The sequence below is a fragment of the Marmota flaviventris genome, chromosome 9, assembly GCF_047511675.1.
Source record: "Marmota flaviventris isolate mMarFla1 chromosome 9, mMarFla1.hap1, whole genome shotgun sequence".
In the NCBI taxonomy this organism is placed as follows: domain Eukaryota; kingdom Metazoa; phylum Chordata; class Mammalia; order Rodentia; family Sciuridae; genus Marmota; species Marmota flaviventris.
In genome coordinates, this window is record NC_092506.1 from 9,549,667 (window position 1) to 9,568,019 (window position 18,353).

Here is an 18,353-nt window from a genome sequence, read left to right on the forward strand (position 1 = left end):
ATCCAATAAAATACTCTTCCTATAAATTCATAAGGAAAAATGTTTTTAAGCTAATTCCATCTCCCTATCCAAAACCTTTTAGGTATCTGCAACCATGTAAATAGTTTCTCATGTATTTCAAAGTATTGTAGTTGCTTTGAACTTCTTGTGATTCATAAAGCATCTTGTATACAAAATTTAGCATCACAATTGTAAATGGGATTCATTATTACTATTGCATCTATTTATTTAAATATGTTTTGCTAGTATCTAGGAGTGATCTTGATATTTCTTCTTTTATCTTGCTCTTTGATCAGTTGTCAATTCCTGGAATTCCTTAGAAGTGTGTCACTTTGATGGAGGTATCTTCCTGCTCTGTTTTTCTTGAGTCTTTCCCCCTAGAACAAATACAGTAAAAACCACAATGAAAGAAACACAAACACAAAGTGACATGGAGAAAGAATATATCTCCTGCATTCCTTAGAGCAAGCTGATCTTTTCCCCACCAACCTTGGTGAAAAACAAACAACCAAACAAACAAACCATGACACCTGTTTAAGGACCTGAGTAAATCTTGTAAAATACAAGACAAATATTCCTGGCAGTATTTGGAAGGAAGCTTTGATAATTTCTACTGTCATCCTTGGCTATCATGTCATTCTCCAAAGGAGTCTTTGGATAAATCAAGGGAAGTACACAAAAGTTTAAATATCTTCCCTAATCCTTCATCATTTAAAAAAGGTCTTTATTTACTATTGCATTCTTTTCTTTTTTGAACACTTTCATTCCTCGTGAAAACCAGATGGTCTGAATCTCACAGGCAACACATGAAGACTCCTCCCCTTAGATATATTGTCACCTGTGGAAGGGGCCCTATTTCTGTATGTGTTCTCCCCTGGGTTCTTCAGTGACCAGGGAAGAGCTCAAGCTTATAAAAAATGACAATGCCAGACAATTTACCAGCACTCATTGGGTCGCAGAATAGTAGGACCTGTCAGGTGAGACTTGGCATTTGTATTTGTGCATGTTCGTGAGATATGTTCAGTGGTATGTGCTACATTGGAGCAGAGAGGACTGAGCAGACCTAATTGTATCATATTTACTACTAAACCTACTGGGGCAGTTTGGGAAGAACTGGCTTGTGTGATCTAGAGATCTTCAGGGGGACATCTGATATCACTGGTTAAAGGATGTTGCTTTTACTAAACCAATGGCACTGACCACTTGGAAAGAGAGTAAGTCTGAGATTGCCAAGCCATAATGGCCCCAGGGGAATTTGTCTTCTCATCTCAGACCTGTGATACATAACTCCTCTAAGGGACCATGAGGAGGCTCACTCACCCATTTTCTATATCTTGGAGGGAGTCAGGCAGAGGCTGATTCCTGGTTTCTGGAAGGAGGAAGACAACAAGGCCAGCAAAGATGCAGGAGGCTCCATAGATGATCCAGGGCAAGGGTTCAGCATATGTCTCCAGGATCATCAACAGGGGTGCCAGGGCTGACCCCAAACTACCACAAACTCCAATGATTCCTAAAGCTGTTGCCCTTGGAGCACAAACAACAATAAAAAATTAACCTGGTAAGAATGCAGATGGATTTGTGTCACCTTTTTTCATTAATTATGAGAGACAACAAGGAGTGTGTTTGGGCATGTGAAGATTGATGACTTGCTCTTGCTTTTGAAATTTTGTTTCATCTGCTAGCAACCTTTATCAAGTTCACAGACTACAAAGACATGTTTTATTATTAAAAATTCCATTAATCATTTATGTTATGTTATTTTATTACTCATTTACTTTATTACATACTTACTTTATCTTTACTGGTACATTACAGTTATGCAAAATAATGGGATTTGTTGTGATACATTTGTATAGGCCCATAATCCGGTCAAGTTCATTGTACAGTTCCTCCACTCCAATGCCTATTCTCTGCTCTTGAGGTCTCCCTTTTATTTTTATAAAAATTCTTGTTCTTCACGTTTTTCTTTCTAGCTTCCATATATGAGAAAATATTAAACCCTTGAGTTTCTGATTCTGGCTTATTTCATTTAGCATGGTCCTCTGCAATTCCATCCATTTACGTGCAAATGACATAATTTTATTCTTCTTTTTTTATAATTTTCTTAATATTTATTTTTTAGTTATAGGTGGACACAATATTTTATTTTACATGGTGCTGAGGATTGAACCCAGTGCCTCATGCATGCTAGGCGAACACTCTACCTCCAAGCCACAACCCCAGCCCCAATTTTATTCTTCTTTATGGCGGCATAAAACTTCATTATGTATATGTACCATGTTTTATTTATTCACTTATCTGTTGATGGGCATCTGGGCTGTTCCTATAATTTATCTATTGTGAGTTGCCCAATAGCATCTTCAATTTAGGTGACTCCAAAGAATACAGGAGATGTACATTAGTGGTATATTAGCACACCTAGAAATACCTAGAAAAAGCTAACTTTGGGTAAACTTTGGCTATAATTGTTATCATCACCATTGATTACTTTCGTTTTCTTCCCTTGATGAGTCATAGAGCTGAGAAAGAACTGTTTTAACCTTCACGAAGAACCTATGAAATTTTGTACCTGATGACGGTGGGGAGCAGTTCATTTGTATGGGTAAGAGAACAGGTAACAGAGGCAAAAGAAATTCCTCCTCCCAAAGTTGTCAGAATCATATGCACGGTCTGCATTTCTGGAAAGAGGAAGAGCCAGGAAAGTTAGGAAATCTGAGATGAAGGAATCTTCATTCTCCAATTTACAAACAAAAAATGCTTCTGTTGGAGACGTTCACAGTGTAAAATATACTGTGGAAAAACTGCACCGAGGAAGTTTGTGAGGACGAGATGTGACTTATATGCAAAGTTCAATTTATGATGAATAAAAGTTCTGAATAATTGTATTCATTCTCTTTGCCTCTCCAGATTTGTCAAAGGAGAAGAGAGGATGCTGAATTTAGGAGGAAATCACTTTCTTTTTCTGTACAATGTCTCTATCCTTTGAATGGAAGGTAGGATTGTCGTGTGTGATTTACTGAGGGGTGTCAGACTCACTCAGGCACTCATGGGGTTGAAAACCACGGTCCATGCACAGTACTGACATGGGGTAAAGACTGTAAAAGACAGTCATGAAAGGACAGGAATCCCATATTAATGGACAAGCTGGAGAGTAGCCAGATCTAGATCAATGTTTGAAGACTCAAGAATAAAAACTTCTATTATAGAAAACATGACAGACTTTGGAAACTTTTCATAAAGTTGGTTTTCTACTCAATTAAAAGAAAATCTCTTGGGGCTGGGAATGTGGCTCAAGTGATAACGCGCTCGCCTGGCATGCGCGGGGTGCTGGGTTCGATCCTCAGCACCACATAAAAATAAAGATGTTGTGTCCACTGAAAACTGAAAAATAAATACTAAAAAATTCTCTCTCTCTCTCTCTCTCTCTCTCTCTCTCTCTCTCTCTCTCTCTCTCTCTCCCCTCTCTCTCTCTTCTCTCTCTCTCTCTCTCCTCTCTCTCTCTCTCTCTTTAAAAAAAAAAGAATCTCATGAGAGCTTTAAACCTTGGAGGAGGCTTTGTGACAGCCAGGAAAATGACATCATTGTTCAAACTCAAGAAGAGTGAAGCCTGTAGCCTGGTGTGATGGTGCACTCCTGTAACCACAGCATTGTAGGAGGCTAAGGAAGGAGGATCAAAAGTTCAAAGCCAGCTTCAGCAACTTATCAGGGGCCTAAGCAATTTATCAAGACCGTGGCTAAAAATAAAACGGGCTGGGGATGTGGCTCAATTGTTCAATGCCACTGGGTTCAATCCCTGATACCAAAGAGAGAGACTGAGGAGTGGAACCCACCAATGTGGGATTTTGTAAAATAAGTTACAACACAGGAGTTCAGCAAAGCACAGTGATGGATATGCTGTCACTGCTGTCACATATTCTCTACTGGAACCCAAAGGTTTATTTTCTTAAGTCAAAATAACTCCCGAAAACCAGAATGGCATTTGTGGTGACCTGAGATGAGGCACATGTGTAGACACATAGAGTTCAGGTATAGATTGTCACTGAAGGTGAAGTAATAAGACAGAGCCATCGAGAAAAAGTAACAATACAGTGTGGTCACATTAGCTTATAATGATAAGTCTAAACCCTACATGTTTGCAATGAAGTGTGATTGGCCAAGAGAAGAAGCTCAGAGAAACTTAGAGAAGCTCAGAACACGGTGGCACCATTTTACAGGTACTTCTTGACCATAATGAAGATAATCATGCATTTGAAACAAACTTTACTGACCTTTAGGTGTTTTCCAAGTACTGGATGGCAGAATCTGTTCTAAATGCCCAACTTGTGTCAGTGAACACTTAGAACCCAATTCTTCTGATTCCTATAGGTGCAAGCTGAAAAATCCTCAGGAAAGTGGGAAAGATCTTTCCTTTTTTACCCTCTCTCCTTACCTTCAGGCACAAATGTGTTGACCAGAAAGGTGATTCCCAACGTGGTCATGAAAAAACACAGGCTTATTCGACGGCCCTTGTGATTCAGGGCCCAAAGTGAAAGATAATTGGCTGGGAGTGTGACTACACCAAGGAGAATTTGGATCAGGAAAACATTGCTTGCCAGGTGCTGGAGGTGCATAATCAAGCCAAAAGTGGGTAGCCATACTAAAAATCTGTAACAAACACACAGGAAAGACACATGCATTGAGAGTTAACACTTATATACTTTAAATGATGGTATTATAAGAACGGTTACTTTTTGGTGTTAAAAATGCAAACTATCTTTTTCTTGTAATATGTGCATGCAAGTGATTATTTTATAATTGTAATAAAACAAATATATGATGAGGCCATCAGATGTTTATTTTGGAGAGATGTCAGAAATGTAAATATAAGATGGGTCTTTAGGATTTTAGAGTTTTTCCTGCTCTTGATCTGAGTGATAGATATATCTTTACATATGTAAATATTTACTCATTGGGTTACATATATGTCTGTAATTCACTATTTCAAATTTTATCTCCATTAAAGCAAACAATGAAGAAAATCCGAGTCAAAGTCTGTACATGATTGAAGTTTGCAGCATCTGTCTCTGGTGTGAGTCTGGCAGTGTGATATGATAAATAGAACTCACTGTACAATGGTTCTGTGTCAAGCTTTTCATAACTCTGACCATAGCCCTGGCCATAGCAATGCTCGTTATATCCTTCTCATCTTTCATATCCAAAGCTGTGTTCACCATATATTGCCCAATTGAAATAAGAAATAAACTCATTCTCCACTCTTTTTATAAGCATGATGTGAAGCCTACCTCACCAAGGACAGGAGACAGATCCGTTTACACAGGTTGGGTGTGTGGAACAAGTTGCACAGAGAAGGTTTTGTCTGTGCTGCCTTCAATTCCTCCTTTATGGTGGATCTCACAGCCTTCAATAATAACAGAGACAAAAAATTGTTCAGTTGTCAGAAAACAATGGGTAGTGTGGAAGCATTGGCCACCCACAGAAGGTAAGGTCAATAACCATCCTAAATAGTGGAAAGTATAAATATTAAAACAATGGCAGGCATGAAAGTGGTGTGATAGGTGAACTCAGGAGTTCAAGGAACCTCAGGGAAGTTGTACAATGAGAACATATTAAGAAGTAAACTCTAAAAGAGTATAGAACGTTGAAAAGAGAATTTATGTTAGAGATTTATCTGAGGAAGGAAACCAAATGATGAGTTAGTGAGATTACAATTCAAAGCCCCTTTTATAACAGATGACTCTAGAAGAGTTGGAAATGGAGTTTTGTTCTCCACTAATTACTAATGGTTGGAGAATACATTTCATATCTCAGGAAGAAGAATTATTTCCTGGCAATTTATTTTTTCATTTTTTGGTTTTTAGTTTTTGAGTCATCCTATTTTATAGAATATGTTGCATGTTGTTTCTCCATGAAAGAGAAGCCTAGAATTAAACTTGAGTTTTGAATCAGAGGGGATTTTAGTTTAAATTGATTTAAACTCAGATTTGCTTTTACACTGAAGTGTTATTGGCCTTGCCACTTGCTAGTTGTATACCCTGGGCAAGGTGATGGCTATCACTATACCTCAATTTCCTTGACATTGAAAAGAAGAAGAAATAAAAGAATTAGGATCAGGAGAAGTAAGAAAACCAACAAAATAATAATGCCTTCCCCACAAACACTTTCTATGTCATTTAGTAGGTTATAATATACATATCAATCTACTTCTAGCAGAACTCTTAGACTTATTAATTTATTAGTTATTCAGAAAGATTAAGTCCATTGTCATGCCTCCTCTACAAATGCAATAATACTACAAATGTAATCAGAAAGTTTTCATGTTGAAGGGAATGCTGAGAATTGGACCTACTCCCATGACTGAGGAAACCTGCACCATCAGAAATGGCCTTGGAGCTTCCAACTCTAGCTTCAACAGAGGAATACAGGATTTATGCTTGTTAGAGAGACATTTGTGGTAATACCTTCTGCATCCAACACATAAACCCATGACCACTGGCCATTGTTATTATGGTATTATAAGAATTGGCTGCAAGAAGACCTTAAATCTGTCTTAGATGCGGGCTGCAGTGCCTGAGACTGGCCTTCAACCCCGTCCAATATCAGAGTAAAATATCAGGGCATGCTGGCTTAATTTGTTACCAGGTACTCATTCTTGATGAGCTAACAGAAATGAGTGGTGCATCCAGAGATATTTAGGTGGGCAACGCTAGCTGACAAGGCAGTTCTACAAGTGTATTCTCCCCGGTAACCCTTACATTGAGAGGAAGCAGCACATATTCAAATAAGGGTTTGCTGGTTGTTCACATTTTACAAATGCATCTTTCTCTATAAATTTCATTCTATGCTAATCATCGCATCATTAGAAAATCCTGAAACAGTCTCATCTCTGCAGTCTTGCCCACAAAGGTGCATCAGGGTCAGTTCATACGGATTTACAAGAACTCTTTATTAAACATTTAAATGGTTATGAACCTGTTGACATCATGTGTTTAGGCTAAAATAGACTCTGGGGAAAGTAAGCAAACTACAAAAATTAATGATTGCCACAATTCTTGGACTCTAGGATTTAAAAAGAAAAATCTTTAAATGTTGAAGTTAAACATTTACCAGGACACCACTGACCTTGCCCTTCTGAAGTCATTTGGGCTGCACTCAACTTCAAATAACCAAATCCCTGAATGTTTAAACCTGACTAGTTCTACCCAAACTTTAAAGGCACATTTCAGACACTGCATTTTTTAAGATGCATTCACAGCTCCCATCCCTACATCAAGGTTAGGTTTCCATCCTTGGGATTCACTTTGCACCCTTACTTGACCGTTCAGGGGCTTTATCAAGCTCACTGATCCTTGTGAGGGTGGAAGCTATAAATGTTTTTGTCCCCTGTCAAAGGACATGCCACAGGGAATCATGGAACACACTCAGAAAGGATGTGCAAGGAAGGAAAAAAAGATACGAGGAAGCAGAGCAAAAGGCACAGACACAAGGTGGAATGCATTTGGAAGCCAAGAAAGCGCACATGAAAGAACCAGTAGAGAAATAAAACAAAATAAATGAGCTTTGGGTAGATGTTTGTGACTGTGATCATAGACAGATGATGTTGATAACTATTTTTTGACTTCTCAACTTACCTTATTAGTATATAATTAATAATTTAAAAATTGCCCATATTTAACAATGCATCTAAGTATTTTGGACATAACTGCATACCTGTGAAGTTGGCACCAAAATATATCCATCCATATATATAATCACTTAAAAATTTCTTCCTTCACTCTGTATTCATTTTTTAATATTTATTTTTCAGTTGTAGTTGGACATACTACCTTTATTTTATTCATTCACTTGTTTTTTAATATGGTGCTGAGGATCAAACCCAGGGTCCCACATGTACAAGGTGAGCACTCCACCATTGAGCCACAATCCCAGTCCTCTATATTCATTTTTACTATTTATTTTGATAAGAACAGTTAGCACAAATCCACCCTCTTAGAAATTTTTTAAGTACATAATACAGTATTATTGTCATCATTCCATTCAGCAGCTTTCTAGAACTTACTCATGTATTTCCACAATGAACACGGGAATGCAGATATCTTCTTGAGATTCAAATTTTTATTTATTTATTTATTTATTCATTTATGGGCATATACCAAGATGTGGGACAGGTGGATCAAATAATTCTATTCAAATTTTTGAGGAATTTTCATATTGTTATTTATAGTGGTGGCATCAATTTGTTGTGAAAAACTCAATTTGTGAAATGTGAAAAAAGAAGTCAAGAGTGTAAGTGCATTTACAGAAGCTACAGAAAAGTAACTAGGAATAAATTTATCCATGAAGTTGCAAAATCTGTATTATAAAAATTATAATAAAATTATAAAAATATAATTTTTTCACAAAAATTAAAATATTTGTGAAAAAAATTGAAAAAGGCACAAATAAATAGACAAATGTCTTTGTTCATGTACTGAAAGCATTAACATTGTTACAATGTTCATGTTCTTCAAAAGTAGCCACAGATTCAATGCAATCTCTATCAAAATACCAATGACATTTTTTTTACAGAAACAGAAAAATATTTTTCCAAATATATTTCCAAAATAGTTTGAAATCAGTAAAGCTCTTGAATAGTCAAATTATCTTGTGCAAAAAAAGGCACAAAAATAAAACCAAAAATATGGAAATAAACATGGAAGTATCACACCACTTGGCTTCAAAATATACTATCAAGGCATAGTAATCAAAACAGCATGGTACTGGCAAGATAAGACTTAGAGCAGTGAAGCAGAACAGAGAGCCCAGAAATAAATCTACATATTTCCACTGAACTGATTTAAAAAAAAAGTGCTAAGTATAAAAAAATGGAGAAGAAAATTTCTCTTCAAAAATGGTCTTAGGGAGACTAGATACTCACATGCTGAAGATAGATGTCAGACCTGCATCTTCACCACATAGGGAAATCGATCCAAAATAGATTGCAGACTTAAATGGAAGGCCCCCAAACCATTACACTACCAGAAGAAAACATGCAATAAAACTCCATGACTTTGGTGTGGACAAACATTTTTTAGATGAGAGCACAAAAGGGAACCAAAGTCAAAATGGACAAGTGGGATTAGGTCAAACTAAAAAACTTCTACACAGAAAAGGAAGCAAGGAACATACTGAAGAATCAACATACAGAGAGAGGAAGCTATTTGTCAACTATGCTTCTGACAAGGCATTTATCCCCAACAGGTACAAGAAATCCAATTGATTAAATAACCAAAAATGAATGAAAATACAAAAATGTAATAAAACGAATCTGAAATTAAAATGAGAAGACAATCTTCAGAATCACTTGGAACACTTCAAACTACAGGCTGCAGCATCTGATCCCCCAACACAAACAAGGATTCTTATTAGCAGTCAGGAGTATAACCACTGAATTAAAAAAAAAATGGACAAAAGATCTCAACCAAACCTGTGAATGGGAAATAGGTACAAAAAATATTTGATATCACTAATTATTGCCATAAATGCACATCAATCCTACAATCAAGCAGAGCATGGCAGTATGTGCTTGTAAGCCCAGATACTTGGGAGGCTGAGGGAGGAGAATTGTAAATTTGAGCCCAGCTTGGGCAATTGAATGAGCCCTTCTCACAAAATACGAAAGTGCAAGAGATATCGGAGATGTATCTCAGTGACAGAGCAACACTTGGTTCAATCCCTAGTAAAAGAAAAGAATAATTATAATGATATATTTTCCTCTCCCCACTTGGAAAAACTATTATTAAAAAAAAGGATTTCAAGTGGTGATCAGAATAATAATTACAACGATATATTTACCTCCTTCCACTTAGAATGGCTATTATCAAAAAACCAAAGGATTACAAATGTGGATGAGAATGTAAACAACAGGGAACACTTGCACACTGTTTATGGAAATGAAAATTATTACAATCATTATGGGAAATAGTATGGAGTTTCTTCAAAAAATTAAAAATATGATTGCTATATTCAGGGTATATGTCCAAAGGAAATGAAATCAGTATATCAAGGAGACATCTGCATTCATAAGTTTATATATCATCATTTACAATAGCCCTGATATGGAACCAACTCAAGTGTTCATTAACAGATGAATGAATAGGTTGGGCATGATGGTGCATGTCTGTAATCCCAGGAAATCATGAGGCTGTGGCAGAAGCATCACAAGTTTAAGGCTAGCCTCAACAACTTAGTAGAAGCCTGCCTCAAAAAAATAAAAGGACTGGGGATGTAGTTCAGTGGTAAAGCACCAATAGGTTCAATTTCCAAAATTAAGATAAATAAATAGAGAGCTAACAGATGACTGAAAAAATAAAATTTATTATATCACAACTGAAAATTATTCAACTTTGCCGAGGTACAAATGTTATATACATTTTATAGAAACTACACTTTGAACCTTGATCTTTTGTTTCCGGGTACTCCATTACATTCTTTCAACATGTTAGGCACCTGCAGTGAGCCACAGTTCCCACCATCCACATGATCTTTAGGGTAACAACCAATACTCTACCAGGTACTGTGTTTTTATACCAAAGTATTCAGTAGGTGACATGTATTAAATGCATTTTTGACTTGTGACATTTAAACTAATTATTGGTTTTTATAGTTTTTGATATGAAGGGTCCCCCCAAATTTCCTGTGGTATTGAGAGGTGAAATAATTAGATGGTGAGATGCATAACCTAGTGAGTGGATTAATTCTTTTGAAGCATTAGAAATTTTGAATTTATTACAATGGTTACTGTAGGCAAGTTCAGTTTGGCTGGAGGAAGTGGGTCACTCGGGACATACCCTAGGGATTATAATGCTTTGTTTCAGACTCCTTCTTCTCTCTATTAATTTCATGATAGGCATGAAGTGCACAGCCTTCCTCTGCAAAGCCCTCTGCAAAGAATGCTTCATCTTGCCACTGGACCAGACCTATAGAGTCAGCTGACAATGGACTGAATCCTCTGAAACTGTGAGCCTAAAATAAACTTTTCCTGAGCAAAATTGTTCTTGTCAGGTATTTTGGTCACTGCCACTAAAAGCTGACTATACTGTTGATTTATTAAGACTTTTAATTAATTAGTTTAATTAATTGGTTTAATTAGCTAGACTTAACCATTCTACCCTGTATATATTCTTCAAAACATCACACTGTAAATATAAAAACATACAGGGTTACTTGTCAGAATGAAAAGTAATCAAATATAAAGAATAAAATCCTGTGGAAGGAGATATGTGAATTGATTATGAGGAGCAAAAGAAAGAAAAAATGGGCTCTTTGCCTCCTCTGAATAAAATATCTGTGTTCAACCTTTTCAGTGATTGCATATTGCATCTTTGGACACCTATTAATAATACGTCAGGCTATGTCTTCCTTGTCTCAAAAGCACCTCCCATCCTGCTCACCTCCATGGTTAAGGCATCTGCACAAGTCTTCATTCCATTCACCCTTGCAGCTTTTTTAAGTTCCTGTAAGCTCTCCTCGGGTTTGTTGTTGGTAATCAGCCACCGAGCTGATTCTGACATCCACCTGATCAAAGATGATAGAAGTGTAGTCAACTCTAACATGGTATTTACCACATTACCTTCATTCTCCTTCAATCTAATACCTACCAGTTACTCAATTAAGCCAAGAAACACACTGTCATGTTGCCTGGTACCATAATTGGGCAAACAGGAAATGATGCCTGCATGCAGTACACCTGCACAGCTGGGATGGCAGACATGGAGTCCTTCCTATTAGCAGCCTTCTTGGTTGGACACACCTTGACTATGGCACTCATAGCACTGAAGCATGAGGGACACTTGGCTGTTCAGACCTTCTCCAAGTTACTTGTAAGGGCAAAAGAAACGTTGATTTATAAAGTGTTCTTTTCCTAAAATAAGCACCTTAAAATATTTTTGCTTACTGAAGGTCCCATGCAGACTGGAAGCACTCCTGCTCCTGCCACTCTGATGGAATCTGATACACAAACAGCTCAGTCTGCCTGGACACTCTCATCTATGTAATGGGGACAGCAACGTCATCAGTTTGCAGATTTGTTATGAGGATGAATGACATCATGGATGAGTGCACCACAGGGTACACCCTCTTGTCTGCCAGAAATCATCTCACTCTCTCAATCTGTAATCATCTGTCTGAGAGTCATTCCTCACCAAATGGGCCTCCTCCACTGAGCCAGCCTCTTGGGAGGAAGAACATCAAAGCCTGTCTTAAGGCTTTCTAAAGACAGGAAAGGAAGAAGATCTATGGAAAAAATTATGTAAGATGTCCAGGCATCCTATATTTTCCAACTGGAGAAACAGTGCTCCTCCTTCATTAAATAGCTATAGATGGAAATATGTTCTTTCTCTCATCCATTATCACTTCCAAAGTTATAACTCACCCAAATATTCTCTGTTGGGCATTTTTCATTGAAAGCTACACACAAAACTACATGGCATAGTTGTGGCTATCTAATCTTCAAGTGCTTCCTGATGTGATGGAAATGTCTTTATTGTTTCATTGTTTTATGTTTATGGAATACATTTAGTTTTCATCAAGCATCTTCATAGTCACTATATAATTTCAGTTTTCAAAAAAAGTACAGAGATAGAGCATAATAGTGGTCATTACCAAAAATTGTACTAAAATAATATAAATTTTATCAAGTCCCTAAAATAGGAAGTGGCAGAGTCAAACTAAAACTTAATTTTTATTAATCTATTATAACTATATATGATACTGGGATTCATGGTGCCACATTCATAGATGCATACAGCATAATTTATCTATCTTATTCCCCAGTATCTGCCCTTCTCCATTCCCTACTCCCTCACCATGATCCCCTTCCTCTCCTCCACTGGTCTCTCTTCTATTATATTTTAATTAGTGGTTTTAATTATATATATAAATGGATTCATTGTGGTACCTTTTTTCATGGCAATACCATAATTTAGTTGAATTTATTTTTTACATACCTCCCCTTTCATTACATTTACATTTCCTGTCACTACTCTATGGGTCTCACATTTTTGTGATAGCCCTTTTTTATTTCTTTTTTCTCTCTCATTTCTGCATATGAGAGAGAACATTTGACCATTGATCTTCTAAAGTATGATGTATTTCACTTAGTTGATGTGCTTCAGATCCATCCATTTACCAGAAAATGACTTAATTTAATTTTTTGATAAGTAAAACTCCACTTTGTGTGTGTGTGTGTGTGTGTATATATATATATATATATATATATATATATATATATATATATATATATATATATATATATATATATCACATTTTCTTTATCCACTTATCTGTTGATGGACATTAAGGATGGTTCCATAACTTGGGTATTGTGAATTGTGTTGCCATAAATATAGGTATGCATGTATCACTATAGAATGCTGATTTTAGTTTTTGTGGATAGATAGAGAGGAGTGGTGATTCTTTTTCTAGTCTTCTGAATGATCTCCATACTGCTGCCCCCAGTGGTTGTAGGAGTTTACAGTTACACCAACATTGTATAAGTGTATTTTCCCCCTCATTCTCATCAGCATTTATTGCTATTTGTATACTGATGAATGCCATTCTCAATGGGGTGAGATTAAATCCCAGTGTAGTGTTTATTTGCATTTCCATGATTGCTAAGGATATTAAACTTTTTATGTATTTGTATTTCTTCTTTTGAGAAATATGTCTCATTTGCTTTGCCCATTTATTGATCATGAATTTTTCTGATTTTAAGGTTTTGTGGGTTCTTTATGTATTATGAATGTTAATTCCCTGCAGAAAGAGCAGTTGGCAAATATTTTCTCCCATTCAGTAGGATCTCTCTTCATGTTCTTGTTTTCTTGCTCTGCAATTTGTTTTTAAAATTTCATACCATCCCACTTATTGGTTCTTTGTTTTATTTCTTATGCTGTAGGATCCATACCTTCACCAATATGTTGGAATGTTGAACTAATGTTTTCTTCTAGCAGTTGCTGAGTTTCTGTTCTAACTTCTGTGTCCTTGAGCTAATTTGACTTGACTATTATATAGGATGAGAGGTAGGGATATAATTCCATTCTTCTATATATGAATATCCAGCTTTCCCAGGACCATTTCTTAAAAAGACTATCTTCTCCACTGTATGTTTTCAACACCCCTTGACAAGGATCATGACTGTATTTATGTGGATTTTTCTCTCTGTCTTCTGTTCTGTTTAATTGGTCCTCATGTCTACCTCTGTGCCAGTTCCATGCTGGTCTTGTTACTATAGCTCTGTAATATAAGTTAAAGGACATTGTGATGCCTCCAGCATTTTGTTTATTGCTCATATTGTTTTGGACATTCTACATCTTTAATTCTTCCAAATGAATTTTAGGACTGTTTTCCCGGTTCTGTGAAGAATTTCATTAGCATTTTGATGGGGATGGCATTAAATCTGTAAATCCATTAAGCAGTATGAAATAGTCTTCTTTGTCTCTTCTGATCAATTTTGGCTTGCAGTCCACTTTATCTGATATGAGATACAGCAAGGATGTTGGTCTGCAGTTTTCCTTCCTTGATTTATCAGTATCTGGTTTTGATATCAGGGTTTTATTCTCTTCATGGAATAAATCTGTAAATATTATCCACCTTTTTATCTCATGAAACAAGTTAGAGAGTCTTGAGAAGGTCTCTTCTTTAAAGATCTCATAGAATGCAGCCAAAAATCCAACTAACACCAGAATTTTCTTTGTCACAAGGGTCTTTATTTTTGCTTCAATCATATTGCTTTTTATTGATCCACTTAGCTTTTCTATACACTTTGGCTCAAGTTTAGGTAAATCACATATTTTTACAAATTTGTCAATACCATCTAGATTTCCTAATGTATATGAAAATAAGTTTTTAAAATAGTCCTTAATGGTCCTCTGTATTTCAAAAATGTCTGTGGTTATATGTCCCCATGTAGCAATAATTTTCTTTATATGATTCTTTCCTCTTTTTCTTATAATTAGATAATGGTTTATCAGCCTTCAGCCTTCTTTATTTTTTCCAATAATCAACAATTTGTTACATTAATCCTGTGAATTTGGGAGTTTTGTTTTTTTCATTTTCTATTTCATTTATTTATATTTTAATTAATTCCTATCATCTAATGGACATAGAATTAGTTTGATCCTGGTTGCCTATGGCCTTGAGATGTAGCATTAGATTTTTGGGGGGGATATTTCTATTTTAAATGTAGGCATTTAATACATTATATATATATATATATATATATATATATATATATATATATATATATATATATATATATATATTTAAGATCTGTATTCTAAGAATCCCAGATTCTTGGTATGTTGTATCATTATTTGTGGGAGACCATCTTTGCACATGACTGAGTTTCCTCCCCAGCTGGGTGTGAAGCGCTCAGTCACTTTTAATGTGGCAGAGCTTTCCCCACCCTTCTTGGATTCCAGAGTTTGTCTGTGTGGAGGAGTGTCTCGCCACTGCCCCAAAGATCCAATCATCGCAACTGACCTTGCAACACTGCTCCCCTTGACCTTCATTGGATGGGATTTTCACCCAGAATTCTTTCATTTTTTGTTTCCCAGTTATTAAAGCCCTCTCCCTAGCATGCTCACTCTCTTGCATTTTTTCTCCCCCACTCCCCTTTTCAGTAAAACCTCACAAAATGGTGTCTCTGTCTTTAATTTAAACTCCCTGAGGATTTTCCCATGTGACCTAACTGTTCTCACCATCTGCGCTGGCCGTGGACTAAAATTATTCTTGTTTTTTTCTAAGAATTTTTAATATTTCTGCTGACTTTTTCTCATATCCAGTTCTTGTTCAGCCGTGTGTTGTTTGGAGGCTCCCAAATGGTGAGTAGAGGAAGAAAGCACTTCCCACTTATCTGATTTTTGGAATTGAATAAACAGTAATACGTCTTAATTACAAGGTGGGTGTAATTATATGTTAGAGTCTGTAAACAAGTCAAAATAACACCTGGCATTTAGCCAGGGGAATGTTAGAGTTCGTAAACAAGTCTGGATGGTGCCTGGCAAAATGCCAGAGGGAGTGGTTTGAGAAGTAACAAAAGCGAGCCATTAAGTGTAGAGATTCCTGATTGGTTGACTGATGTATCTAGTTTATGTTAATTAGATAAGCTGTGTGGAATGTATAAATACTGCTCCTGTCCTGCAATAAACGGCTCCCACTCCTGCTGTATCAACGTACACAAGTTGTTCGTCACCCCCCGGTTATTTTGCCCAGCCAGCCGGGCTGCGGCAGATGGTTGCCCGTACGGGGAGCCCCGGGACACTCGGGGGTAAGTGACGAAAAAAGCTGCCCGTCCATAGATAGGACGGGAGCAAATCTGCTCGTCCCTAGACAGATAGGACGAGAGGAAAAATGACCATTTCCAGAAAATGGAGAAGATTGATACAGTATGTTTGTGTCTTGTTTTGTCTCAGTGTATTGTATTGTCTTTATGATGAAAATATGGAAGGGGTGGGAAGTAAATTACTAAGGGAAGAAGGCACCCCAGTGGAACCAAGAATAGTTAGGGCATGTGTTGATAAGAGCCCAGGAACTCTAGTCAGAAAGAAAAAGAAAGTTCAGAAGAAGAAGGATGATCAGGAAAAAAGTTGCAGCAAAAGGCTATTACTAAATACTTTTCGTTACCGGAGGGTGCGTGAAGCGGAGAGGCAGCTGCCGAGTGTGCAAGCCGGTCACAGCACAGCAAGGATTTTCCAAAAGGCGGCGGCGACTGGCCCTTCCCCGCCTCCTGGCCAGGGAGCTAGCTCTTCCACTGCCACGAGCCCAAATCTAGACCTGACCTGGAGGCACAGTCTTGCAGGCTCTTGCTCCCTGTGCCCAGTAGCAGTTTGAGTCCGGGACACTCCCCAGGGCCATCTGGGGCTGCCCAGGCACTACAGCCAGCAGAAGACGCTACTGGTGTCCCTGATATTTGGTCATTTTCAATGCCAATAACTAAGCTACAATGGTTCTCCCACACCTGGAAGCTGATGAGTAATGAGCACTATTAATGCTTATTTCAAATGCAAAAAAAACCTTGAGATAATGTACTAAATTGTTCAGAAGGTTGTTTTCTTAGTAGAATGCTACAGGATTTTCTTTAGCCATCCGGAGTTCCTGCCTTTGTGCCAGTGAAGACGAAGGTGGAAGAATTTCCAGTGTTGCTGAGAACCGGACGAGACTTCGGATCAAGCTAGCTGCCTGAAGAACTTACCTGGACTGTGATTTAAGCTAGCTGCCTGCAGAACCTACCGGACTGTGATTTACCTGGACTGTGAGTTAATCTATTGAGACACTGCTTTATCTGGACTGAGACAACAAACTGTAATCTATAACAAATTGTAACTAGGTATCTTTGCTAACGGTGTCATTGCTGGTATAATTTTTCCAAGGGCTTCTTGCATGGAGCCATCAATTGGCTTGGTATTGTGGCATTTTGTATCCTCCCTTTCTGTTTGTAGCAGGTTATTTATGGTGTTTGTGTAAAAACCACTATGGTTGTTATTTAAATTAAACAAAAGGGGGAAATGTTAGAGTCTGTAAACAAGTCATAATAACACCTGGCATTTAGCCAGGGGAATGTTAGAGTTCGTAAACAAGTCTGGATGGTGCCTGGCAAAATGCCAGAGGGAGTGGTTTGAGAAGTAACAAAAGCGAGCCATTAAGTGTAGAGATTCCTGATTGGTTGACTGATGTATCTAGTTTATGTTAATTAGATAAGCTGTGTGGAATGTATAAATACTGCTCCTGTCCTGCAATAAACGGCTCCCACTCCTGCTATATCAACGTACACAAGTTGTTCGTCACCCCCCGGTTATTTTGCCCAGCCAGCCGGGCTGCGGCAATTATAAATCAATATTTGTCTGTCAGAGAGTCAGAGAAGCCCAGAAATTCAGGTGTTGAGAACAAAGGATATAAGAAAACACACCAGAGCCTGGCAGCAGCAGAGATGCTGCACCACCACAAAAGGAAAGAGAAACACAGTGAACAAATTCAACACATAAACACCTTTAAAAGGCAGTCTAGACTTGGCAGATACAAATGCCCTGGGGTGAACTGGTGTTCAAAATATGCTTCATGTAAATAAAGAAATAGAGATCTAACTCTAGGAGTTTAAGCTGAATCATTTTCCCGTAGGAACTTGAGAGTTCTTTACAAAAACTTCCACTTTTTTTTGTCTCAGCCAGTGCTTACTATGTTATCTCAAGTTCACCTGAAAAATCATGATCCCAACACAATCATAGTGAATGGCAGATCCAGGGGATTCATGACAGAAACAGAGGAGAGTACAACCTGCTCTCCCTTTGCACTCTATGGTGTGAATGATCAGTTGAAAAGGA

General features: G+C 37.4%; 1 protein-coding gene across 1 annotated transcript in view; it reads right to left on the reverse strand.

Annotated features, from left to right (window-relative positions):
• Nucleotides 1–316: 316 nt before the first annotated feature.
• LOC114100048 (organic anion transporter 7-like) overlaps nt 317–18,353 on the reverse strand; it is a 52,831-nt gene continuing 34,794 nt past the window's right edge. The window contains exons 5-10 of the mRNA XM_027944653.2: nt 11,430–11,553; nt 5,283–5,398; nt 4,430–4,644; nt 2,570–2,678; nt 1,321–1,524; nt 317–377 (exon numbers count right to left, since the gene is read on the reverse strand). Of these exons, the coding sequence (XP_027800454.1) occupies nt 317–377; nt 1,321–1,524; nt 2,570–2,678; nt 4,430–4,644; nt 5,283–5,398; nt 11,430–11,553 (829 nt within the window). The remainder of the gene's footprint in view (nt 378–1,320; nt 1,525–2,569; nt 2,679–4,429; nt 4,645–5,282; nt 5,399–11,429; nt 11,554–18,353) is intronic.